The sequence below is a fragment of the Procambarus clarkii genome, chromosome 76, assembly GCF_040958095.1.
Source record: "Procambarus clarkii isolate CNS0578487 chromosome 76, FALCON_Pclarkii_2.0, whole genome shotgun sequence".
Classification (NCBI taxonomy): domain Eukaryota; kingdom Metazoa; phylum Arthropoda; class Malacostraca; order Decapoda; family Cambaridae; genus Procambarus; species Procambarus clarkii.
In genome coordinates this window covers 19,327,994-19,355,141 of record NC_091225.1, presented here as the reverse complement: position 1 = coordinate 19,355,141, position 27,148 = coordinate 19,327,994, and the positions used below count along the sequence as shown (strand labels likewise).

Here is a 27,148-nt window from a genome sequence, read left to right as displayed (position 1 = left end):
GTGTGTGTGTGTGTGTGTGTGTGTGTGTGGTGTGTGTGTGTGTGTGTGTGTGTGTGTGTGTGTGTGTGGTGTGTGTGTGTGTGTGTGTGTGTGTGTGTGTGTGTGTGTGTGGTGTGTGTGTGTGTGTGTGTGTGTGTGTGTGTGGTGTGTGTGTGTGTGTGTGGTGTGTGTGTGTGTGTGTGTGTGTGTGTGTGTGTGTGTGTGTGTGTGTGTGTGTGTGTGTGTGTGTGGTGTGTGTGTGTGTGTGTGGTGTGTGTGTGTGTGGTGTGTGTGTGTGTGTGTGTGTGTGTGTGTGTGTGTGTGTGTGTGGTGTGTGTGTGTGTGTGTGTGTGTGTGTGTGTGTGTGTGTGTGTGTGTGTGTGGTGTGTGTGTGTGTGTGTGTGTGTGTGGTGTGTGTGTGTGTGTGTGTGTGTGTGTGTGTGTGTGTGTGTGTGTGTGTGTGTGTGTGTGTGTGTAAACCCATCCCTCTGTTAAGATAGTACCTATTATGACATTCGTCAATAGTCACGAATTCGTACATACTTAGCTTTTACATAGTATTATACTGACTAGTAAGGAATTCTTTAAAAATAAAGCTGAAACACAAACTTAAATAATCCAAGGCCTAGTATAGTACACATATGTACTATATTAGGCCTCAGATATCATGTATTAGGCCTAGGAAGGTTAGGTTACTTTAGTTTGTCAAAGCAACACAAGAAAAAAAAAAATTCCAGTTTGTCCAACTCAATAGTTCAGATTTCTACTTTTCTAATTGTAAGAAAGTCGGTATATATACTATGTATATATACCGACTGTCAAATTAGTCAATAATTTGACTAATTGTAAGTCGGTATATATACTATGGTCCTCATCATTACTATAAGTACTACAATAACAGGAGGATGGGCTGTTGGACGCCCGGCGTTCTGATTGGCTCCCTTGTCTTATTCTTAAATGCTGCCCAAACACTTCTCTTCTTATTCTTAAAGGCTGTTGCTCCTAAGAATTTCAACCATTCAGCGCCAAGAAACTGTCGGTCTAAAGTCTCCTATTCTAAGCCCGTCCTCCTAAGGACCTATACAACGTACCATCTGTGCATTACTCTTGATACATGTGTACTGTATTTTTTTTTAAATTTTCATTTTTTTCAAATTTTCATTTTTTTCAATTTTTCAACTATTTTTTAAAATGTTCAACTTTCTTTTAAATTTTTCAACTTTCTTTTCAAATGTTCAACTTTCTTTTCAAAATTTCAATAGTTTCTTGAAATTTTCAACTTTTTTCAAATTTTCAACTTTTTTCAAATTTTCAACTTTTTTGAAATTTTCAACTTTTTTCAAATTTTCAACTTTTTTGAAATTTTCAACTTTTTTCAAATTTTCAACTTTTTTCAAATTTTCAACTTTTTTCAAATTTTCAACTTTTTTCGAATTTTCCACTTTCAAACTTGATCGACTATTCCCGTTTTCGCTGAATCCAAGTTGTATTAGTTCAGACAATGATAATAATAAGTACATTCTTGCAAGGTCACTAACATATAGGCTCGAAGGTATCTTGTATATCGTAATCATGTTCCCTGTAGCTGCATTCACTTTACAATTTGGCTCACGGCCGTAATATGAGATACAGGTTTATTGGCGAGGCAACAGAGATGTTTCTTAGATGTTTCCCAAGTTTTAATATTCCTTTGACGATCAATACTCTTTATATATGTCTTTGGTGATTAATAGCCTTGGTGTAATGTCCATTTCTGGCTCTATAAACCTCTATGGTGATCTACAGCGCCTATAGAGCCTACCTCTGGCTCTAAGGGTATCTGTGGTGACCTACATCGCGCAGTCATCATCTGGCTCTGTTTAGAGGCGTTAAGAGGGGGGGTGAGGATCATATCTTAAGGAGGACTCAAGAACTCCTTTCTCCTGTCTTATCCTCGATGACGTGACTTTGTTGTGGTTGTAAGCGAGCAGGTCTCTTTCTCAAGCACAGGTGTGTGTGTGTGTGTGTGTGTGTGTGTGTGTGTGTGTGTGTGTGTGTGTGTGTGTGTGTGTGTGTGTGTTTACTAGTTGTGTTTTTGCGGGGGTTGAGCTTTGCTCTTTCGGCCCGCCTCTCAACTGTCAATCAACTGTTTACTAACTACTTTTTTTTTTCCACACCACACACACACACACACCCCAGGAAGCAGCCCGTGACAGCTGACTAACTCCCAGGTACCTATTTACTGCTAGGTAACAGGGGCACTTAAGGTGAAAGAAACTTTGCCCATTTGTTTCTGCCTCGTGCGGGAATCGAACCCGCGCCACAGAATTACGAGTCCTGCGCGCTATCCACCAGGCTACGAGGCCCCCAGTGTGTGTGTGTGTGTGTGTGTGTGTGTGTGTGTGTGTGTGTGTGTGTGTGTGTGTGTGTGTGTGTGTGTGTGTGTGCGTGTGTGTGTGTGTGTGTACTCACCTAGTTGTGCTTGCAGGGGGTTGAGCTCTGGCTCTTTGGTCCCGCCTCTCAACTGTCAATCAACAGGTGCACAGGTTCCTGAGCCTACTGGGCTCTATCATATCTACACTTGAAGCTGTGTATGGAGTCAGCCTCCACCACATGTGTGTGAGCGCATGCGCAGGTGCATATTTGTATTTATCATATACTCACCTATATGCACTACCATATATGTGCTTGTATTGCGAGCATCAGCTCTTGGGTCCCAGCTCTCAGTCCCCGGCCGCCTGGTGCAATATACCATCCAATTTATTTCATGTTGATCACATCTTGCGAATTATGAGTTAGACTCATCCGCCTCATCCTCCTGTTTATTCCTGCTGACAGCCCTCACGCTGAGCAGCCTCCTCACACCCTCATGACTCATGAGGATTATCCCTCTCCCCTCATTCACTGTGTACTCACCTAATTGTGCTTACGGGGGTTGAGCTCTGGCTCTTTGGTCCCGCCTCAAAACCTAATGTGTGTCATCTAATGGTTGCCCATAGAGGGGAATAGTGGTCCTGTCACGCCTGTTGAAGCCCCCTCCCCAAACTTTAGGCTTAATCTATTAATTATTTAATCATTATATACTTTCCGTCTAGGTGAGCAGAGGCATGAGATGAAAGAAGACGTTGGCCAAACTCCTTTTTCACATCGCCTCGAGAATCGAACCCAAACTTGCACTAACTACTCAATTATTCCCCCCCCCCTAATTTGAATGATAAAATATAGCCTTGACTTGACCCGATGCCCCCCCCCACACACCCCACACACCCCCAGGGAGGTAAGATCTATAATGTCTCAGCCGTTCCTTAAAGCTCAGATCTTTAAGATCAGGGACCAGTCTTACCACTAACTTCAGGGCATTTTGTCGAGTTTTTGAGCTATTTTTTTGATCTGCATATTTCCCTATGTGGTGATGATTGTCATTTCCTTATTTTCCCCTTATTTTCCCCTTATTTTCCACTGGGACTGATAACGATTAAAGAGATATCTTGTTTTTAGTTCCTGTAAGAAATACGGGAGTGTTTGGCCCCTCTGATGGATGTTATCGATGTTATCGTGTTCACCTGTGTCTCTAGCGTTAGATATATGTGTGTCATTATGTTATTTTGTTCACCTGTGTCTCCAGTGTATCATATATGTGTCACTATGTTATCGTGTTCACCTGTGTCTACAGCGTAACATATATGTGTCACTATGTTATCGTGTTCATCTGTGTCTCCAGCGTAACATATATGTGTCACTATGTTATCGTGTTCACCTGTGTCTACAGCGTAACATATATGTGTCACTATGTTATCGTGTTCATCTGTGTCTCCAGCGTAACATATATATATCAATATGTTATCGTGTTCACCTGTGTCTCCAGCGTAACATATATATATCAATATGTTATCGTGTTCACCTGTGTCTCCAGCGTAACATATATATATCAATATGTTATCGTGTTCACCTGTGTCTCCAGCGTATCATATATGTGTCACTATGTTATCGTGTTCACATGTGTCAATTTTGGCCACCTGACTCCTACTCAAATCACTCAGAAGAATCACTCAGGAAAATATATAGACACATAACCCCATCCCTTTAAAAAATAAAAAAAAAATTATTCACTCAAAAAAGCTTTTAAAATGTCTAAAAGAAACTATAAACCCGAATTAGAAGTCTTGGTAGACGCGCTTTTTATAAATACGTTCGTATAAAAGAGGCTTCATACATATTCTGTAGTTAAGAAATTATGACCCAAAAAGAGAATATGTAGTTTTGGGTTATATTTGGACTATATATGTAGTTTTATGTATATATGTATATATATTTTATATATATATATATATATATATATATATATATATATGTATGGAGGGCCATATTAGATATCAAGGAGGGGTCAGGATATCAGATATTAGAAGGGTCATATCAGATATTACGAGGGGCCAGGATATCAGATACTAGAAGGGTCATATCAGATATTAGGAGGGGTCAGGATATCAGATACTAGGAGAGCCATATCAGATATTACGAGGGGTCAAGATATCAGATACTAGGAGAGCCATATCAGATATTACGAGGGGTCAGGATATCAGATACTAGAAGGGTCATATCAGATATTACGAGGGGTCAGGATATCAGATACTAGAAGGGTCATATCAGATATTAGGAGGGGTCAGGATATCAGACACCAGGAGAGCCATATCAGATATTAAGGGGCTCAGGATATCAGATACTGCGGGCCATGAGATCTGATGATAGCAGGGGCCACACAAGACCAGACCCCAGGCAGGGTTATCGGGCTCCAATGTGTATGAGCCACAATGTCCAATTTTTAGGCCAGAATGCTTTTTTCAGGTCACGATGGTATGCCCGGGCATATGTACCCAAAACTACACATAATCTTTTGGGTCATGGCGCGAAGACCTGATCTCCTCCCCCTCCCCCCCCCCCCCCCCCCCCCCACTCCCAGCATCAGATCCTCAGCCTCCTCCTGGGCTCTGATCGGCTGGGACAATCTAGTTCTCTAGGAAACTGATTAGCAAATGTGAGACTCTCTGAGTCTCTCGTGTTTCAAGTGCTTTAAGCTATGAAACTCTGGATGCGTCTAAGTTTTTTCACGTCGTATGTAGCTTACCTACGCTTATCTAAGCTTATCTACGTCGTCACGTAGATGCGTCGAAGCTTTAGAGTGGATTGAGTAGCCAAGAATGATGTCAATTCAGCGCTAATTAACGTTGATAACGCCGATTAGCGTTGATAAGCTGATTAGCATTGATATCGCCGATTAGCGTTGATTCGTCATTGAACTCACGTTAATCAATTCACAGTAATTACCCACAGTAATGGGTGGGTGACGTTACTGTGGCCCTCCCCCTTCCGTTACTGTGGCGCTCCTCTTGTTACTGTAGCCCCCCTTCCGTTACTGTAGCCCCCCTTCCGTTACTGTGGCCTCCCTTCCGTTACTGTGGCCTCCCTTCCGTTATTGTGGCACTCCTCCTGTTACTGTAGCACCCTCCTGTTACTGTGGCACCCTCCCGTTACTGTGGCACCCTCCCGTTACTGTGGCACCCTTCCGTTACTGTGGCACCCTCCCGTTACTGTGGCACCCTCCCGTTACTGTAGCACCCTTCCGTTACTGTGGCACCCTCCCGTTACTGTGGCCCCCCCTTCCGTTACTGTGGCACCCTCCCGTTACTGTGGCCCCCCCTTCCGTTACTGTAGCACCCTCCTGTTACTGTGGCCCCCCTTCCGTTACTGTGGCACCCTCCCGTTACTGTGGCCCCCCTTCCGTTACTGTGGCACCCTCCTGTTACTGTGGCCCCCCTTCCGTTACTGTAGCACCCTCCCGTTACTGTGGCACCCTCCCGTTACTGTGGCCCCCCTTCCGTTACTGTGGCACCCTCCTGTTACTGTGGCCCCCCTTCCGTTACTGTGGCACCCTCCTGTTACTGTGGCCCCCCTTCCGTTACTGTGGCACTCAAGGCCGAACTCTGAGCCTTGCTGACGTAAACACTACAATATTTAGAGAGGGCGAGTCAGCTCAGCCGTCAGTGAAGATGCCACAAGTGACGTCCTTGGACTTCAGTACCGTCGTAGCTGGCGGTGTGGTGGTCGTAGGAGGGCGCTCTCTGATGTAGCGAGTGTGTAGCTCCCTCAGCGAGGTGGTAACGATTCCTTGTCTCTTCCCACAGCTCCGTCAGCCTGGCCTGTCACTCCTGCAGGAGGCCTACAGTGAGGAAGATGAACAGAGAGCGGTGAGATCTCTCGGATACTTCACCGCTGTGGAGATTTAGAGGCGTTCTTCCCCCTCTCTCTCTCTCTCCAAACCCCCTCACTTGAGACCTCTCCAAGCCCACTCTTCTTCCCATCTCAAAGCCCACTTTTGGGCCCATCTCCAAGCCTATCGTTCCATCTCCCACATCCGTAATGGTCTAAGTCATTCCTTGTTTAGGAATTAAAGTTCTAGGCTTTTAATTGCTCTATACTGACATCACAGCAACTCAATCGCTGAAGAGCGCACAGAATATATTTCCAAGTATTCCGGCATCAAAGGCCAAGCAAAAGATTAGCTGTGATTCTTAAAGGCATTATCTGATTGCTCTCTTTCTTAGCCCCCAACACCACCACTCACTCCCCAACACACTCCTCCATCAACCACCACACACACACCACCATCACACTCACACTCCCCCACAACATCACTACACCAACATCCATACCTGGAACATACCTGGAGAGGTTTCTGGGAGTCCTTCTTCTACTCCCCGAGCCCGGCCAGAGGCCAGACCCAACCCCATACAACCTCACCAACCACATCACCACCTCCACACTACACCTTACATCACCACAACCACACCACCACCACCCCCACACCACCACAATGAGCGCCAATATGTTCAATTAGGGTCTAAAAGCAGCTAAAACCACCTGATTGAGCTTATCTAGATCTTTCCTTAACCTCTCTAGATCAGTCTTTCCATGGAGAAAATCCAATCCCCATTCCACCAATAAATTCTCTCTCTTCACCCCCCCTCCCCTTTTCCCCCTGCCCCCTTCTCCTCTCCCCCCATCCAACCCCTTAGACCACACCCCATTAAAGAGGGGAGGGGGAAGCCTGGTCCCAGACGCCATCTGCAGAAAATCATAAAATCCAAAACCCGACCAACACACAACACAGAAACAAAAACAAAGAAGCATCAGGCGCAGTGTTCAGTGTAGTGACGACATGTGATCAAGGGCGCGTTCAAGATGGGCTGTAAAGGTTCCAAGTCCAAGAAGAACGCCTACGCCAGAGTCGCCCAGTACCAGAAAGGTTAGTGTTATTCTCCTTATAGTTCTTATTAGCTCTGTTTCCCGCCATTCTGTGTTTCCCGCCATTTCGTGTTTCCCGCCATTCCGCGTTTCCCGCCATTCCGTGTTTCCCGCCATTCCGCGTTTCCCGCCATTCCGTGTTTCCCGCCATTCCGCGTTTCCCGCCATTCCGTGTTTCCCGCCATTCCGCGTTTCCCGCCATTCCGTGTTTCCCGCCATTCCGTGTTTCCCGCCATTCCGTGTTTCCCGCCATTCCATGTTTCCCGCCATTCCGTGTTTCCCGCCATTCCATGTTTCCCGCCATTTCGTGTTTCCCGCCATTCCGTGTTTCCCGCCATTCCATGTTTCCCGCCATTCCGTGTTTCCCGCCATTTCATGGTTCCCGCCTTCAGCAACGTACACTCGTAGAATTAACTCAACATTACGCTCACGAAAGTAATTATAGACACAGTTTAATAAATATCAGAGACAATAGAGACACAAAACAGGGTACAACAACAAGGAGAAAATGGCCTCCTTCACAAATGGACCCAACAGACAAAAATATAGAATGTTTTAAGGCATGTGACTGTTAAATTTACAGCATCCTGGCCAGTCATTCCAATGAAACAGAACAATAGTCTTGACTAACACGATAACACACCAAATATTTTTATTACAGAGCCACGAGATGGTGTATATAGACATATAGAGAATATATATATATATATATATATATATATATATATATATATATATATATATATATATATATATATATATGTTTCCCGCCATTCCGTGTTTCCCGCCATTCCGTGTTTCCCGCCATATATATATATATATATATATATATATATATATATATATATATATATATATATATATATATATATATATATATATATATATATATATATATATATATATATATATATATATATATATAGGATGCTACAATAACCATTACAAGATTGATGTCTTCATACACCTTGCAATATCCACCCGGTCAGTCAGAAATAACCGGATATACTAAGAATCAACCGGTTATAGTAAGGAATAACCGGTCATAGCCAGAAATGTATTGTATTCAGTTAACTTCACCTGACTTACTACAGAATCTTTATTGACAAAATGTTATACATTATGCCTAATATAGTCAATTCGTGAGGTCTTATAAAAGGAAGGATATTGGTACCATTAAAGCCCACACAGACGAAGGATTACACATAAGCCGGTTATACATTATACAGCTTAACTTATACAGCTTAACTTATACAGCTTAGTTCAAGTTCAAGTATGTTTATTGAGATAGGAAAGAAATACATCTCAAAGGGATAGAGTAGCTTAGGCTATTTCTACCCCCTATACAGCTTAACTTACAGCTTATACGAGTTAGTCTAACACACACAGACAGTAATACGTATTACATACAGTACATAAATACAGTAAGTTACATACAGTACATAAATACATTAATACATACAGTACAGTAGTATTTCCATCTCACCACATTTATTAGAAAGATGTAAGGTAATAGGAAGTTGTCCTAAGCTGGATAAAGTTAGATAATTATTAGAAAGTACAAAGGCATTACTATATATCACTTGGGTAAAAGGATAAGGCTTTAGGATAGGACGGAGGATGGGAATGGTGGCCAAGCACTTGGACGATCGGGGATTGAATGCCGACCTGCAAGAAGCGAGGCCGTCGCTCTACCGACCAGCCCAACGAAACAGGTTAATGCCGACAAATATAGAAGTTCCGAGCTTAAGTGATGGTAAGAAAATTACCAGATATTTGCTGAACAATGTTCAAAATGTCAAGTCTGAATATGAACAACTTTGGGAGTTTGGAGTAGTTGGGAGTTTGAGTCTAGGGTGACCCCCGGGACGTTGGTTCGAGTCCCATCCGGCCCTAAAGACTTCCTCAGCCAATTGATATCTTGGTTTGTCGTCCCTGCAACACAACCAAGAGAGATATCTACAACCAGCACGAGGTCATCCAACAGACACGAATGTCCAAATGAGCAAATCCACAAGGGCCGTGACGAGGATTCGAACCTGCGTCCGAGCGCATCCCAGACACTGCCTTAATCGACTGAGCTACGACAGGGTTAAAAGTAAGGTCCAGTAAGTCCAGTAGAACTTCGGTTTCAACTCTTTTAACCCAGTCGTAGCTCAGTCGATTAAGGCAGTGTCTGGGATGCTCCCGGCCGCAGGTTCGAATCCTCATCACGGCCCTTGTGGATTTGTTCATTTGATGCATCACGTTAGTGTGATTTCTGTGTGTAATAGACACGAATGTCACTCGAAGAGTCACAATTATGTGTTTCAATGGACGGGGGTATCTATTTACCGCTAGGTGAACAGAGGCATCAGGTGAAACCAAACCTTGCCGTGGGAAAATGTCCCCCTGGAACTGATCTGTCCTGAGCGAGCTGCGCCAACACACCTTGTCAACACATTTGTAAATAACATGTTTTTCTTATGTCTATCTTCACTTTTATTTCCGGAGTTGCTATTGCTAGTTGCTATTTGTGAGTTGAACTGCGTCACTGGTGGCGCCTGACGGCTGGGTGGACAGCGCTTCGGATTCCTAGTCCTGAGGTTCCGGGTTCGATCCCCGGTGGAGGCGGAGACAAATGGGCAAAATGTTTCTTTCACCCTGATGCCCTCTGTTACCTAGCAGTAAATAAGTACCTGGGTGTTAGACGGCAGCTACAAGCTGCTTCCTGGGGGTGGGGGCCTGGTCGAGGACCGGGCCGCGGGGTCACTAAGCCCTGAAATCATCTCAAGATAACCTCAAGATAACTAAAGTGGAACTACGACCTCATACTCTGCCCACACGTCGCTAAGACGCCTTCTGGCGACTGTTGGTTCACCAAACACTAAGAGAAAGTGTATATTTGTACAAATATAACGCGTTATACTCAGGATATACTCAAGGTTCAGATACTTGTGCCCTGAGAAGGAGAAGGCTTACCAGGCTTCGTGATCTGTATAAGAAGCAAGGAAACTGCACAAGGCCTTTTGGCTCATACGAGGCAGCTACTATGTATTAATATACACCCAAACGAAGGTTTTAGGTGTATTAATATACACCCAAACGAAGGTTTTTTTAAATGTCGCCAACTGACGACAGTAATGACGTCATAGATGCTTGCCTCGGAGGGCCATGACGTCACAATGACGTCATATATGCTTGACCCCCCAGAGGGCTATCAATCAAGACTATACAGCGGCTTACAGATATGCTAGGCTGTTATATTGGCGCTGGTATGCCCGGGGGTATATCGCAGGCTTCCAGCTGCTGTTTCTTCACGCCCGCAGAGACGGACGAACGGACTGCGGGACGGTACTTCCACTACAGAGGGATTGATTGATTGATTGATAAAGATTAAGCCACCCAAGAGGTGGCACGGGCATGAATAGCCCGTAAGTGGTACAATTTTTTTTTCCTCAGTATTCTGAGGTTGCATTTAACCATCAAGCTGTTATCGCGGGGGAGGATACTGCTTCACAGTCTTTATGAGGGTGTCCAGCTGCAAACAGAGGGAAGTGGAACCTCATACAAGTAGTTCGAACCTCCAACCACAATAACCACCTCTTCCCACCGCAATAACCTTCACCGGGGTCATCCTCGTTATTGACAACGGAACAATTCTGTCATACACGGAAATCAATGATACCCCAAAACAGGGACCATTTGAGAAGCCACAAGTCTGCAATACTGCCGCGTGTATTTTTGCCGGTGCTGTATTTGGTACATAATACAGGCCTCGCCAAGTGAAAAACTTGGCAAATGTCACAGCGGCATTGGGACATTCTGGCCGGGGCTCCAAAAAAGTGACTGGGTCTACTTTTATAGCGGCAGTCATTCAACTTAACTGTGTGTGATTAATTTGACATCAGAACTTTATGGGCTGGATTTTTTTATATCGTCGGGATGGGATTGGTTTGTGTGTGTGTGTGTGTGTGTGTGTACTCACCTAATTGTACTCACCTAATTGTGCTTAAGGGGGTTGAGCTCTGGCTCTTTGGTCCCGCCTCTCAACCGTCAATCAACTGGTGTACAGATTCCTGAGCCTACTGGGCTCTATCATATCTACATTTGAAACTGTGAATGGAGTCAGCCTCCACCACATCACTTCCTAATGCATTCCATTTGCTAACTACTCTGACACTGAAAAAGTTCTTTCTAACGTCTCTGTGGCTCATTTGGGTACTCAGCTTCCACCTGTGTCCCCTTGTTCGCGTCCCACCAGTGTTGAAAAGTTCGTCCTTGTTTACCCGGTCGATTCCCCTGAGGATTTTGTAGGTTGTGATCATGTCCCCCCTTACTCTTCTGTCTTCCAGTGTCGTGAGGTGCATTTCCCGCAGCCTTTCCTCATAACTCATGCCTCTTAGTTCTGGGACTAGTCTAGTAGCATACCTTTGGACTTTTTCCAGCTTCGTCTTGTGCTTGACAAGGTACGGGCTCCATGCTGGGGCCGCATACTCCAGGATTGGTCTTACATATGTGGTGTACAAGATTCTGAATGATTCCTTACACAGGTTCCTGAACGCCGTTCTGATGTTAGCCAGCCTCGCATATGCCGCAGACGTTATTCTCTTTATGTGGGCTTCAGGAGACAGGTTTGGTGTGATATCAACTCCTAGATCTTTCTCTCTGTCTGTTTCATTAAGTACTTCATCTCCTATTCTGTATCCTGTGCCTGGCCTCCTGTTTCCACTGCCTAGTTTCATTACTTTGCATTTACTCGGGTTGAACTTCAACAGCCATTTGTTGGACCATTCACTCAGTCTATCCAGGTCATCTTGTAGCCTCCTACTATCATCCTCTGTTTCAATCCTCCTCATAATTTTTGCATCGTCGGCAAACATTGAGAGGAACGAATCTATACCCTCTGGGAGATCATTTACATATACCAGAAACAGTATAGGTCCAAGGACTGACCCCTGCGGGACTCCACTTGTGACGTCTCGCCAATCTGAGACCTCACCCCTCACACAGACTCGTTGTCTCCTGTTGCTTAGGTATTCCTCTATCCACCGGAGTACCTTCCCTCTCACTCCAGCCTGCATCTCCAACTTTCGTACTAGCCTCTTGTGTGGCACTGTATCAAAGGCTTTCTGACAATCCAAAAATATGCAGTCTGCCCACCCTTCTCTTTCTTGCCTTATTTTTGTTGCCTGGTCGTAGAATTCAAGTAACCCTGTGAGGCAGGACCTGCCATCCCTGAACCCATGTTGATGCTGTGTTACAAAGTTCCTTCGCTCCAGATGCTCCACTAGTTTTTTTCGCACAATCTTCTCCATCAGCTTGCATGGTATGCAGGTTAGGGACACTGGCCTGTAGTTCAGTGCCTCCTGTCTATCCCCTTTCTTGTATATCGGGACTACGTTAGCTGCTTTCCAAGTATCTGGCAGTTCCCCTGTTGCCAGTGATTTGTTATACACTATGGAGAGTGGTAGGCTCAGTTCTCTTGCTCCTTCCTTTAGAACCCAAGGGGAGATTCCATCTGGGCCTATAGCCTTCGTCACGTCCAACTCTAGTAAACACTTCCTTACTTCCCCACTGGTAATCTCAAACTCTTCCAGTGGTTCCTGGTTAGCTATTCCCTCACTTACCTCTGGAATTTCTCCTTGTTCTAAGGTGAAGACCTCCTGGAATTTCTTATTCAATTCCTCACACACTTCCTTGTCATTTGTAGTGAATCCTTCCGCCCCTATCCTTAATCTCATAACCTGTTCCTTTACTGTTGTTTTTCTCCTAATGTGGCTATGCAACAATTTAGGCTGAGTCTTTGCCTTGCTTGCGATGTCATTTTCGTATTGTCTTTCTGCCTCTCTTCTCATCCTGACATATTCATTCCTGGCATTCTGGTATCTTTCTCTGCTCTCCAGTGTCCTGTTATTCCTATAGTTTCTCCATGCCCTTTTACTTTGCTGCTTAGCTAGCCTACATCTTTGATTAAACCATGGGTTTCTCATCTTCATTTCTCTGTTTTCCTTTTGGACTGGGACAAACTTGTTTGCTGCGTCCTTGCACTTCTGCGTGATGTAATCCATCATATCTTGGGCCGTCTTTCCCCTGAGCTCTGTTTCCCATGCTATATCTGTTAGGAATTTTCTTATCCCCTCATAGTTTCCCTTTCGGTATGCTAACCTTTTGGTTTCGGTATCCCTCCTCGAGTTCAATAACCCTTCTTCAATCAAGTACTCAAACACCAGTACACTGTGGTCGCTCATTCCTACTGGGTCCTCAAAACCGATTTCTCTTATGTCGGAGTCGTTCAGAGTGAAGACTAGGTCGAGTCTCGCTGGTTCGTCATTTCCTCTCATCCTTGTGGGTTCTCCGACATGCTGCGTTAAAAAGTTGCTTGTCACCACCTCCAATAGTTTGGCTCTCCACGTATCCTCGCCTCCATGCGGTTCCTTGTTCTCCCAGTCAATCTTTCCGTGATTGAAGTCGCCCATGATGAGCAGGTGGGATCTATTTCTACAGGCAGCAGAGGCTGTCCTCTCAATTATAGTGTTAACTGCCTTGTTGTTGTTTTCATACTCTTGACTGGGTCTCCTGTCATTTGGTGGAGGGTTGTATATTACTGCTACTACTATTCTTGGTCCTCCCATTGTTATGGTGCCTGCTATGTAGTCTCTGAACTCCTCACAGCCCGGGATGGCCATCTCCTTAAAACTCCATTCCCTTCTCATGAGTAGGGCCACTCCGCCTCCTCCTCTACCTTCCCTCTCTTTCCTTATTACTGTATACTCCTGGGGAAACACGGCATTCGTTATGATTCCAGAGAGTTTTGTTTCAGTGAGTCCGATTACATCTGGGTTAACTTCTTGTGCTCTTTCCCTTAGTTCACTTGTCTTGCTTGTGATCCCATCTATGTTCGAGTACATCACCCTGAAACTGACTCTCTTCTGCTTCTTTTCTGGGGGGGACCTTTGGGATCTGGGGTGAGTGGGAGCTGGGGGGACCTGGCACGGGGGGATTGGTGGAGGAGGGAGGGCTTGGGGTGGTGGGGGAGAGGGGGAGGGTACAGGGGGTGGATAAGAGGGGGAGGGTACAGGGGGTGGATAAGAGGGGGAGGGTACAGGGGGTGGATAAGAGGGGGAGGGTACAGGGGGTGGGTAAGAGAGGGAGGGTTGGGGAAGCATGGGGGGAGGAGAGGCTGTGGGGGATAGGGGAGATGGGGGGGCTTGGGGGGAGAGAAAAGGGTGGAGGGCTTGGGGGGCGTGGGGGAAAAGGGAGGGCTGAGGTGGGTGAGGAAGAGGGGAGGGTTTAGGGGAGTGGGGGAGAGGGGAAGACTTAGGTGGGGTGGGGGAGAGTGGGGGGCTTAGGGGGGAGGGGGAGAAGGGAGGGCATGGGGGTGGGAGAGACGGGAAGGCATGTGGGAGAAGGGAGGGCATGGGGGATGGGGGAGAAGGGAGAATGTGTGTGTGTGTGTGTGTGTGTGTGTGTGTGTGTGTGTGTGTGTGTGTGTGTGTGTGTGTATGTGTGTGTGTGTGTGTGTGTGTGTGTGTGTGTGTGTGTGTGTGTGTGTGTGTATGTGTGTGTGTGTGTGTGTGTGTATGTGTGTGTGTGTATGTGTGTGTGTGTATGTGTGTGTGTGTGTGTGTGTGTGTGTGTGTGTGTGTGTGTGTGTGTATGTGTGTGTGTGTGTGTATGTGTGTGTATGTGTGTGTGTGTGTGTGTGTGTGTGTGTGTGTGTGTGTGTGTGTGTGTGTGTGTGTGTGTGTGTGTGTGTGTGTGTGTGTGTGTGTGTGTGTGTGTGTGTGTGTGTGTGTGTGTGTGTGTGTGTGTGTGTGTGTGTGTGTGTGTGTGTGTGTGTGTGTGTGTGTGTGTGTACTCACCTAGTTGTGTTTGCGGAGGTTGAGCTCTGGCTCTTTGGTCCCGCCTCTCAACCGTCAATCAACAGGTGTACAGATTCCTGAGCCTATCGGGCTCTGTCATATCTACACTTGAAACTGTGTATGGAGTCAGCCTCCACCACATCACTTCCTAATGCATTCCATTTGTCAACCACTCTGACACTAAAAAAGTTCTTTCTAATATCTCTGTGGCTCATTTGGGCACTCAGTTTCCACCTGTGTCCCCTTGTGCGTGTTCCCCTTGTGTTAAATAGACTGTCTTTATCTACCCTATCAATCCCCTTCAGAATCTTGAATGTGGTGATCATGTCCCCCCTAACTCTTCTGTCTTCCAGCGAAGTGAGGTTTAATTCCCGTAGTCTCTCCTCGTAGCTCATACCTCTCAGCTCGGGTACTAGTCTGGTGGCAAACCTTTGAACCTTTTCCAGTTTAGTCTTATCCTTGACTAGATATGGACTCCATGCTGGGGCTGCATACTCCAGGATTGGCCTGACATATGTGGTATACAAAGTTCTGAATGATTCTTTACACAAGTTTCTGAATGCCGTTCGTATGTTGGCCAGCCTGGCATATGCCGCTGATGTTATCCGCTTGATATGTGCTGCAGGAGACAGGTCTGGCGTGATATCAACCCCCAAGTCTTTTTCCTTCTCTGACTCCTGAAGAATTTCCTCTCCCAGATGATACCTTGTATCTGGCCTCCTGCTCCCTACACCTATCTTCATTACATTACATTTGGTTGGGTTAAACTCTAACAACCATTTGTTCGAAAATTCCTTCAGCTTGTCTAGGTCTTCTTGAAGCCTCAAACAGTCCTCTTCTGTTTTAATCCTTCTCATAATTTTAGCATCGTCCGCAAACATTGAGAGAAATGAATCGATACCCTCCGGGAGATCATTTACATATATCAGAATCAAGATAGGACCGAGTACAGAGCCCAGAGTATGTGTGTGTGTATGTGTGTGTGTGTGTGTATGTGTGTGAACAGCTCCCAATTCTTTCTGTCGCTTGCTTAAGATAAACATCTTGAGGTTATCTTGAGATAATTTCGGGGCTTTAGTGTCCCCACGGCCCGGTCCTCGACCAGGCCTCCACCCCCAGGAAGCAGCCCGTGATAGCTGACTAACTCCCAGGTACCTATTTACTGCTAGGTAGCAGGGGCATTCAGGGTGAAAGAAACTTTGCCCATTTGTTTCTGCCCTCGTGCGGAAATCGAACCCGCGCCACAGAATTACGAGTTCTGCGCGCTATCCACCAGGCTACGAGGCCCCTAGTCAGCTTAATAACTCTTCGACTTGTTTAAAGCTTTACCGAAACAAGCTTCCAAAGCAATTATCCTTCCCCAATCCCCTCGACTCCCTGATTGGACACGAATCTAGGTGTCATGATGGACAATTACCCGGTAGTTAACGCATTAGGTAATGGTCAAATTGCCTTACGTAATAGTTAGAGGTGTGATTGACCCGACTAAGGTGTACCTCAAGGTAGGTTAAGAAAGGGGAAGTGTCAATAGATGTTGAGAGTTACATTGGTTAAGAACAAATCCACAAGGGCCGTGACGAGGATTCGAACTTACGTCCGAGAGGATCCCAGACGCTGCTTTAATCTACACTGGCTCAGCTTGGGTGTAATACGTGTGTTCATATGTGTTCACACACCCAGTAGCACAGGTCTGTTTTGAACACCGGGCCTTCTCTCTCTCTCTCTCTCTCTCTCTCTCTCTCTCTCTCTCTCTCTCTCTCTCTCTCTCTCTCTCTCTCTCTCTCTCTCAGGGTGGGATTTTCGTGCTTTCTTTAAACGTTAAATGTCACGAAAATATCACAGTGAATTGTGTACCACTCACAGAGTCTATCACTGCCGAGGAGAGAGTAGAACAGAGGGAAGAGAAAAAGGAAGAGGAGAAGGGGAGAAAGAAAGAAAGGAGTGGAGGGGGGAGAGACAAAAGGATAAACGAGAGGAAGACAACAAGAGGAGGCAAGAGACGGCGCCAACTGGATGTCTTGAGTATATTTCCATACGGTAATGCAACCGTGTAGCATCTTACTGTGGAAGCTTCCAGGAGTTGTTCTCAGAGAGAGAGAGAGAGAGAGAGAGAGAGAGAGAGAGAGAGAGAGAGAGAGAGAGAGAGAGAGAGAGAGAGAGAGAGAGAGAGAGAGAGAGAGAGAGTGTGTGTGTGTGAGAGAGAGAGAGAGAGAGAGAGAGAGAGAGAGAGAGAGAGAGAGAGAGAGAGAGAGAGAGAGAGAGAGAGAGAGAGAGAGAGAGAGAGAGAGAGAGAGACAGAGTGTGTGTGTGTGTGAGAGAGAGAGAGAGAGAGAGAGAGAGAGAGAGAGAGAGAGAGAGAGAGAGAGAGAGAGAGAGAGAGAGAGAGAGACAGAGTGTGTGTGTGAGAGAGAGAGAGAGAGAGAGAGAGAGAGAGAGAGAGAGAGAGAGAGAGAGAGAGAGAGAGAGAGAGAGAGAGAGAGAGAGAGAGAGAGAGAGGAAGGCAGGGGGGCAGACAGACATACAAACAGACCATGTACCACGGGCCAGGGAGGAACCCTCCATAGTTCCATTATAAACATTTTACAATAAACATTCCACAAGAACTCTCAATATCGGCTTACGGGGTCCCATGAGCCACGGGGCCCCTTCACCTACAACACCAAGCACAGGTGCACTTCGTTAAGCACAGGTGCATCTCGTTAATCACAGGTACATCTCGTTAATCACAGGTGCATCTCGTTAATCACAGGTGCATCTCGTTAATCACAGGTGCATCTCGTTAATCACAGGTGCATCTCGTTAATCACAGGTTCATCTCGTTAATCACAGGTGCATCTCGTTAATCACAGGTGCATCTCGTTAAGCACAGGTGCATCTCGTTAATCACAGGTGCATCTCGTTAAGCACAGGTGCATCTCGTTAATCACAGGTGCATCTCGTTAATCACAGGTGCATCTCGTTAAGCACAGGTGCATCTCGTTAATCACAGGTGCATCTCGTTAATCACAGGTGCATCTCGTTAATCACAGGTGCATCTCGTTAATCACAGGTGCATCTCGTTAATCACAGGTGCATCTCGTTGAATATCAACGTTGAATAAATGTCGTTTACCCACCACGTGCTCATTGGCAGGAGCCAACGTCAGGTCAGGGAATTAGTTGGCTAAGACAAGGCATTATCTCTTGTCTTGGCAACGATGCCACCTCTGGCACCCCATGAATGGCACTCCCCCCCCGTCCTCCTAACTCGGCATGACCTGTCGCCAGGGAGCGGATCCGCTCATCGGAATGGATTGCGAACGACTACGATATTAGTGCTATTACCTACTCTCTATTTGTGGTTAGGTTAGGGTACGGTTCCTTTAGGTTATGATTTGGTGCGGTTAGGTTAGGGTTCATTACGTTAATAGTGTGCATTATTGATGATAAAGTGAAATATGGGATTTGAAAACTATTTAAGTGTACCCGAGAATTCCTTGTTTACTGGAGGTTATCTCCAGAATAAATGGAAATGAATTGGAAACCAAATTCTTCGAAGAAAACGTTTATGGCATACACTTTTTATATTTTAAACCAAAGAGTTATAACACATTAAAGTTATAACTTGAGAAAAATCTTCGTTCACTTGTCAGTTTACATGCAGATTATTACTGGAACCATAACATGCTTTCAGACCATCACGAACATCTAGATAACTATCCAGGTGGTTTGACAAGGTGGTTTGACAAGGTAGTTTGACAAGGGTGTGGCTTTTCATGGTAATGGATTTGCTCTGAGAACAAACTCCTTGACATAACACATAAGGGGCATAACTGGCCGACCCCTCACAGTGTTCAAGAGAGAACTGGATAAGCACCTCCAAAGGATACCTGATCAACCAGGCTGTGACTCATACGTCAGGCTGCGAGCAGCCGCGTCCAACAGCCTGGTTGATCAGTCCAGCAACCAGGAGGCCTGGTCGATGACCGGGCCGCGGGGACGCTAAGCCCCGGAAGCACCTCAAGGTAACCTCAAGGTTGATATCTTATTGCAATTATTTCTTGAACGTGTTAAGATGCACTGTTGCAGCGAGCAATAATCATGCCTATTTATATTAAATTTGCATAAGGCACAAATAGTTAATAACTCTAGCAAACACAACCAGTGTTTAGTCGCTAAAACCCAAACTTAAACAGTGCCAGGCCAAGTATAGCACATATATATTTACTATTTGACACGAAACAACGGGTATAAATTGGATAAGTTTAGATGCAGGAAAGACCTGGGTAAATACTGGTTCGGTAACAGGGTTATTGATTTGTGGAACCAATTATCTCGTAACATAATAGAAATAGAATCCCCTTGATTGTTTCAAGAGTAGGTGGATAAAAACAGGAGCGGCCTCGTATGGGTCAATAGGCCTCCTGCAGTTACTTTCATTCTTATGTTCTTATATTAGGCCTAGAATGGCGTGGATATCTTGAGGTTATCTTGAGATGATTTCGGGGCTTTAGTGTCCCCGCGGCCCGGTCCTCGACCAGGCCTCCACCCCCAGGAAGCAGCCCGTGACAGCTGACTAACTCCAAGGTACCTATTTACTGCTAGGTAACAGGGGCATTCAGGGTGAAAGAAACTTTGCCCATTTGTTTCTGCCTCGTGCGGGAATCGAACCCGCGCCACAGAATTACGAGTTCTGCGCGCTATCCACCAGGCTACGAGGCCCCTATAGGTAAGGATAGGTAAGCTTCTTTAATTGTATTTTTTTAGTATGCTTTTGGGCTAATTCCGTAAGACAATGGGTACAAAAGCCCATTTTCGTGCCACAACAGCCAGAACGACCACCCTCCTGAAGCAACCACACTAGAATCAAGAAACTGTTGTAAAAAAGTCCCCCCTTACCCTAACCTACCAGAGGACCCGCGAACAGAAAACGGGACATTATATCAATTTTTTCCCATAGTCTGGCGCGAGTCCATCTGGTCACCATTTGGTCCGGGAGACATCTCCCGTCACGCTGGGTGCAGTCTCACCTCCACAGATCTCCAGTATCATCTATTGATACTGGTGATGGCTTAAAAGGGCCACCACTTACGGGCTATTCATGCCCGTGCCACCTTTTGGGTGGCTTAATCTTCATCTTAACACATTCACAAGGGAGACATCTCCCGTCATGCAGGGTGCATTCACACCTCCACAGATCTCCAGTATCAGCTCTTGATACTGGTAATAGCTTAAAAGGGCCACCACTTACGGGCTATTCATGCCCGTGCCACCTTTTGGGTGACTTAATCTTCATCATCGTCTGGCGCGAGAAAAATGTACAGGACACTGGAATGAGAGGTGAAGTGGTCTCCATGGAGGCCTCTTCAGTCTCGCTTCCTCAGAGTGACAAACCCCATTCACCTGGTCACCTAGGAGACTCGAACCGGTGACCCAGGCGTGTGAGACCCGCAGCTCTATACGAAGACACATTATATCCACATTCCTTTCGTAGTGTACCTCACACAGTTATAAAAATAATAATAATAATGTCAGATTTAGCAGCAAGCCTTGTGGACGTGTGGGTGTTACCAGGGGGGGGTCTGGGGCTGGGGCTGGGGGGATGCTGTTCACCAGGGGGGGGGCTGGGGCTGGGGGGATGCTGTTCACCAGGGGGGGGGGGCTGGGGGGATGCTGTTCACCAGGGGGGGGGGGGCTGGGGCTGGGGGGATGCTGTTCACCAGGGGGGGGGCTGGGGGGATGCTGTTCACCAGGGGGGGGGCTGGGGCTGGGGGGATGCTGTTCACCAGGGGGGGGGGCTGGGGGGATGCTGTTCACCAGGGGGGGGGGCTGGGGCTGGGGGGATGCTGTTCACCAGGGGGGGGGCTGGGGGGATGCTGTTCACCAGGGGGGGGGGCTGGGGCTGGGGGGATGCTGTTCTCCAGGGGGGGGGGGAGGACAAGATGGTGAAGGGGAAGGGACAGGAGCGGGATGTCCATATTCAGGGAACCATAAACTATGGGCCACGTAGATCTCGACTTCCATCGTGATCGCTGCGATGAACCGTCGACTTTGATGTGAATGCCAGAAATCTCTTCCTTGTGGGTAAACAGCGAACGAAAGGGAGAAAAGGAATGTATATCAGAGAGACTGACAAACAAGAGAGAGAGAGAGAGAGAGAGAGAGAGAGAGAGAGAGAGAGAGAGAGAGAGAGAGAGAGAGAGAGAGAGAGAGAGAGAGAGAGAGAGAGAGAGAGAGAGAGAGAATTAAATTAGGAGTCTTTCCTAAATTAATCACCAATAAACCAATTTTACTCTCCTGCACTATTTTAGTAGTGGCGACATTGTCCCAGTATATTCTTAAGAAAAAAATTAATTGAGAAGCAGATGTGCCAGTACACACACACACACACACACACACACACACACACACACATACACACACACACACACACACACACACACACACACACACACACACACACACAATGTATGGGAGTAAAAATATCACACCAATGTCATGAGAAAGTTTTATAATAGAGGTTATCTTCTTGAGGTTATCTTGAGATGATTTCGGGACTTTAGTGTCCCCGCGGCCCGGTCCTCGACCAGGCCTCCACCCCCAGGAAGCAGCCCGTGACGGCTGACTAACACCCAGGTACCTATTTTACTGCTAGGTAACAGGGGCATAGGGTGAAACAAACTCTGCCCATTGTTTCTCACCGGCGCCTGGGATCGAACCCGGGACCACAGGATCACAAGTCCAGCGTGCTGTCCGCTCGGCCGACCGGCTCAAAAGTGAGATGTGCTGTGTACCATCAAGCCAGAACAGCAACAGGTAACAATACGACGATACAAGAGCCAAGATAGAAGACAAGATTAAGACAGGAACTACTGGGCTCACATTCAAGATGGTTTCCTTCCTCTCATGTCTAACAAGCTGATCCTCTGTTGACCCCGTGACCCAGCGTGACCGTTCTTGACGCCAGGTGGACCTCAGACTTGAGTGTCATGTCTCCAGACGAGACGACATCTGCTCGTTTAATCTCCTGTCAGTCTTCAAGCCCGTCGTCAATCACCTGCTCATGTCAGCCTCCAAGCATGAAGCTTCAAAAGCACCTGTGTGGACCAATAGGCTTGCTACACCTGTGTGGACCAATAGGCTTGCTACACCTGTGTGGATCAATAGGCTTGCTACACCTTTGTGGACCAATAGGCTTGCTACACCTGTGTGGACCAATAGGCTTGCTACACCTGTGTGGACCAATAGGCTTGCTACACCTGTGTGGACCAATAGGCTTGCTACACCTGTGTGGACCAATAGGCTTGCTACACCTGTGTGAACCAATAGGCTTGCTACACCTGTGTGGACCAATAGGCTTGCTACACCTGTGTGGACCAATAGGCTTGCTACACCTGTGTGAACCAATAGGCTTGCTACACCTGTGTGAACCAATAGGCATGCTACACCTGTGTGAACCAATAGGCTTGCTACACCTGTGTGGACCAATATGCTTGCTACACCTTTCTGGCCCAATTGGCATGGCGTGATTTCACCATCGTTTGGAGCTTCAGGGGTGTGAAGCTATATATATATATATATATATATATATATATATATATATATATATATATATATATATATATATATATATATATATGTATGTATATATATATATATATATATATATATATACATATATATATATATATATATATATATATATATATATATATATATATATATAGATATATATGTATATATATATATATATATATATATATATATATATGTATGTATATATATATATATATATATATATATATATATATATATACATATATATGTATATATATATATATATATATATATATATATATATATATATATATGTATATATATATATATATATATATATATATATGTATATATATATATATATATATATATATATATATATATATATATGTATATATATATATATATATATATATATATATATATATATATATATATATATATATATATATGTATATATGTATATATATATCACTTCAGGTCAAAATCCAGCCAGACACAAAATCGTTAGGAACAACAGCGGGGCTTTGACAAGCCGCCAGTTTCCTATCCCCGCCGAGGCCACGGGAGAGATAAGTGGCCCTCAGGTAAATTCAGGTAAGAAGAAAAACACGGGAGGAAAAACACATATGTACTCACCTAGTTGTGCTTGCGGGGGTTGAGCTCTGGCTCTTTGGTCCAGCCTCTCAACTGTCAATCAACTGGTGTACAGATTCCTGAGCCTATTGGGCTCTATCATATCTACACTTGAAGCTGTGTATGGAGTCAGCCTCCACCACATCACTGCCTAATGCATTATATCTCTTAACTACTCTGACACTGAAAAAGTTCTTTGTAACGTCTCTGTGGCTCATTTGGGTACTAAGTTTCCACCTGTGTCCCCTTGTTCGTGTCCCACCCGTGCTGAAGAGTTTGTCTTTGTCCACCCTGTCAATTTCCTCGAGAATTTTCTAGGGGGTTATGTCTCCCCTTATTAAGAAATATGTAAGTCTCACGTCCCCTGTTTTCTAGGGACGTGAGGTTCAGCTCCTTTAGCCTTTCCTCGTAGCCCATACCTCTCAGTTCCGGGACGAGTCTTGTGGCATACCGCCAGTTTGTGTGTGTGTGTGTGTGTGTGTGTGTGTGTGTGTGTGTGTGTGTGTGTGTGTGTGTGTGTGTGTGTGTGTGTGTGTGTGTGTGTGTGTGCCAGAGGGTATCTGAGGATGCCCCATGGGGCCTGGGCATGCTGTTAGGTGCCCCCATGGCGCCTGGGTATGGTACCATACGTTCGCCAAGTTTCAAAAGTCACTCTTTCCCCCAAGTCCCGCCAGCCCAACTTGATCTATTCTGACACAACCAAGGAAGGAAGGATTTATCAGGGGAAAGCACCAAGCCATCACGCCTATATAGCACTCGGAAGGGGTCAGGATAAGGATTTGGGATGGGACGGGGAGGGAAGGAATGGTGCCCAACTAATTGTGGGCGGTCGGGGATTGAACGCCGACCTGCATGAAGCTCTACCGTCGCTCTACCGTCCAGCTCAAGTGGTTGTGCAAGCACCACCTTATATATTTCTTAATAACCCCAAGTCACACCTTCCGGATCCCAATTTAGACACCACCTTCAGTCTCTCATGGAACAGAAAAACATCTTAGGACGTTGCCAAGATTTTCATCACTGACCTCAATCGTCTTGACGTATGTCAGCACTTCCGGTACCCACAATACCTTCCCCCCCACCACCCCAACACGCACCCCCCCCCCTCTCTGCTTCCCTCCCCCCTCCTCTCCCACCCCAGGATGCCCTCGGCCCCAGAACCCCCCACACAGTGACTCCGGAACCCCTCCCCCCCCTTTCCCTCCCTCCCAGTACTACCTTTCACTTCTCCCTCCAATCACCCCCTCCCACATAACCCCCCCCCCCTGCACCCCCTCCGCCCCTTCACCACGTGCTGAACTTGGCCACACGCCGAAAGCCGGCTTGGAGGGGAGGGATGGGATGGAAGGGGGAGGGGGAGGAGGGATGGGATGGAAGAGGGAGGGACGGGGGGGGGGTGGAAGGGGGAGGGGGTCAAGCAGGAAGGAAGATCTTATGAGTCAGGCAGCAGCTAGGCCTTCAGATCCCAGCTAGGTCACCTGGCACTCCTGGACCCCTGGTCTGGATCCCCGGTCTGGACCCCTGGTCTGGATCCCCGGTCTGGACCCCCAGTCTTGACCCCTGGTCTGGACCCCCCGGTCTGGACCCCCCGGTCTGGACCCCCGGTCTGGACCCCCGGTCTGGACCCCCGGTCTGGACCCCCCGGTCTGGACCCCTGGTCTTGACCCCCGGTCTGGACCCCCGGTCTGGACCCCCCGGTCTGGACCCCCTGTCTTGACCGCTGGTCTGGACCCCCGGTCTGGACTCCCAGTCTTGACCCCCCCGGTCTGGACCCCCGGTCTGGACCCCCCGGTCTGGACCCCTCGGTCTGGACCCCTGGTCTTGACCCCCGGTCTGGACCCCCGGTCTGGACCCCCGGTCTGGACCCCCGGTCTGGACCCCTCGGTCTGGACCCCTGGTCTTGACCCCCGGTCTGGACCCCTGGTCTGGACCCCTGGTCTTGACCCCCGGTCTGGACCCCCGGTCTGGACCCCCGGTCTGGACCCCAGGTCTGGACCCCCCCCCTGGACCCCCCACCAGTCCAGGACTGGTGGACACATACTGCCACCAATGCATACTTTATCAAGTACAAAGCGGGCCATAGTTGACAGGACTATAAATTATATATATTGGCTGCCGGATTGGCGGCAGCCAATCCTGATGGATTATTCCACTTTCTTGCCCCTGCTGTCAAGTTGGAGCGTCTTCTCACTTATTGCGTCGCTTTTTATGTGTGCACGGAATCGACCACTCCGTTACAAATGCGACGTACTATTACAGAATCAACCACCGTGATATTAACGCTTGCGATACATTGACCTCTACAGGTTAGCTTAGGTCGACGAGGTTCGTAAATTGACTACACCTCACTGTATGAAACTATGTGTACTCTGTATGTGTACCCTGTATGTGTACTCTGTATGTGTATCCTGTATGTGTATCCTGTTGGTAAGACCATCAGACCGTTGATGGCCTTACCAACCAGGCCTTCAACACTCACAATAAGGAAAGGTGACCTAACTGATGCCCAACGGAGACTTTAAACCTTCCCTGAAGCACCAGGGAATAAGGTATATGGAGGAATTCCACCCTCTTCATATATGTCATATACGCATATACAACACATATGGGTGTCATTAACTCTCTCTCTATCTCTCTCCCTCCCTGTCTTTCCTCCCTCTCTCTAACTCTCTCTCTATCTATCTCTCTCGTTTGTCTATTTCACAACGACAATAAATCTTTCTCAAGACTAATGTTCGCTTTCAATGTATACAAAACCTATCACAGTTTCGTATGGCAAGGCACTCGGCCAAGATGTACCAAGGGTGCCACTGGGCCCTTCAGGAGCCTGGCGACGAGCCTCAGTGATATCCACACGACTCGCAGTGCCATGGCAACATGTTAAATCAACACGAGATGTCAACATCACCATGACGTAAGATGCGTCAAGGCACATCTCTCGACCTCTTCGCTCTATAACGTCAATACAACCTCAACGTTACTTGTATTTATAAAACTGGCATAAAATACATTTAGTGTATAGAAACCCACACCCCATCCACACTACCTGAAACCCCCAACACCCAAGATGCATTTGATATAACACGATATAAACCCACATTATATAAACTGCCGGTCGACACCATTCCCTGGTTCCCATCCTCTACCACGTCACACGAACCACGGGACGTAAACACCCACCCAGAAGGTTATTATAGGAAACACGGGATATGGAAAGCACAAGGATCAGCACACAGCAGACAACACCTCGCTGCCTTGGAGCGAAAGAGAGCAGAGTGGGGGGAGAGTGCGTGGGGAGAGTGAGAAGAGGTCGGGCAGCAGACATACAGGCTGTTTACACACACTCATCCATTAGCTAAAGAGAACTTTGCTGTATATGAATGAAGGTACGCGTCTGATAAAAAGGATTTAACACTGCTGGTGCTTGGGGGCCTCTTGCAGGCTAGCTGTTGACGTCACTATAAAACACACACACACACACACACACACACACACACACACACACACACACACACACACACACACACACACACACACCATTGAGAGGTAGGTGGGTTCTGTTATGTTCCATCATGCATGTTTATCTAAGGTAGGAACAAATTGAACCCATGAGTCGTCGACTCTGGAATAATAATAATAATAATAATAATAATAATATATTTAGGAAAAGTACATACATAGATGCAGAGTTACAGTACATACATTCTGTTTGATTTATAGATAGAGATAGTACATACAATACCTAAAGCCACTAGTACGCATAGCGTTTCGGGCTAACAAATGGCATTGGAAAAGGTGTATGAGAGTAAAGCAACCTCGACTGAGTGAGAGTGAAGCTGCCTCGACTAAGTGAGAGTGAAGCTAACTCGACTAAGT

The 27,148-nt window shown here is 46.5% G+C and overlaps 1 protein-coding gene and 1 long non-coding RNA gene across 3 annotated transcripts in view; one reads left to right on the top strand and one right to left on the bottom strand.

Annotated features, from left to right (window-relative positions):
- LOC138357111 (uncharacterized) overlaps positions 1-27,148 on the bottom strand; it is a 192,827-nt gene that overhangs the window by 103,939 nt on the left and 61,740 nt on the right. The window lies entirely within an intron of this gene.
- LOC123771451 (uncharacterized) overlaps positions 1-27,148 on the top strand; it is a 58,151-nt gene that overhangs the window by 1,844 nt on the left and 29,159 nt on the right. For both annotated transcript variants that reach the window (XM_045763981.2, XM_045763980.2), the window contains exon 2: positions 6,138-7,258. In XM_045763981.2, coding sequence (XP_045619937.1) covers positions 7,195-7,258 — 64 coding nt within the window. In that variant the 5' untranslated portion in view covers positions 6,138-7,194. The remainder of the gene's footprint in view (positions 1-6,137; positions 7,259-27,148) is intronic.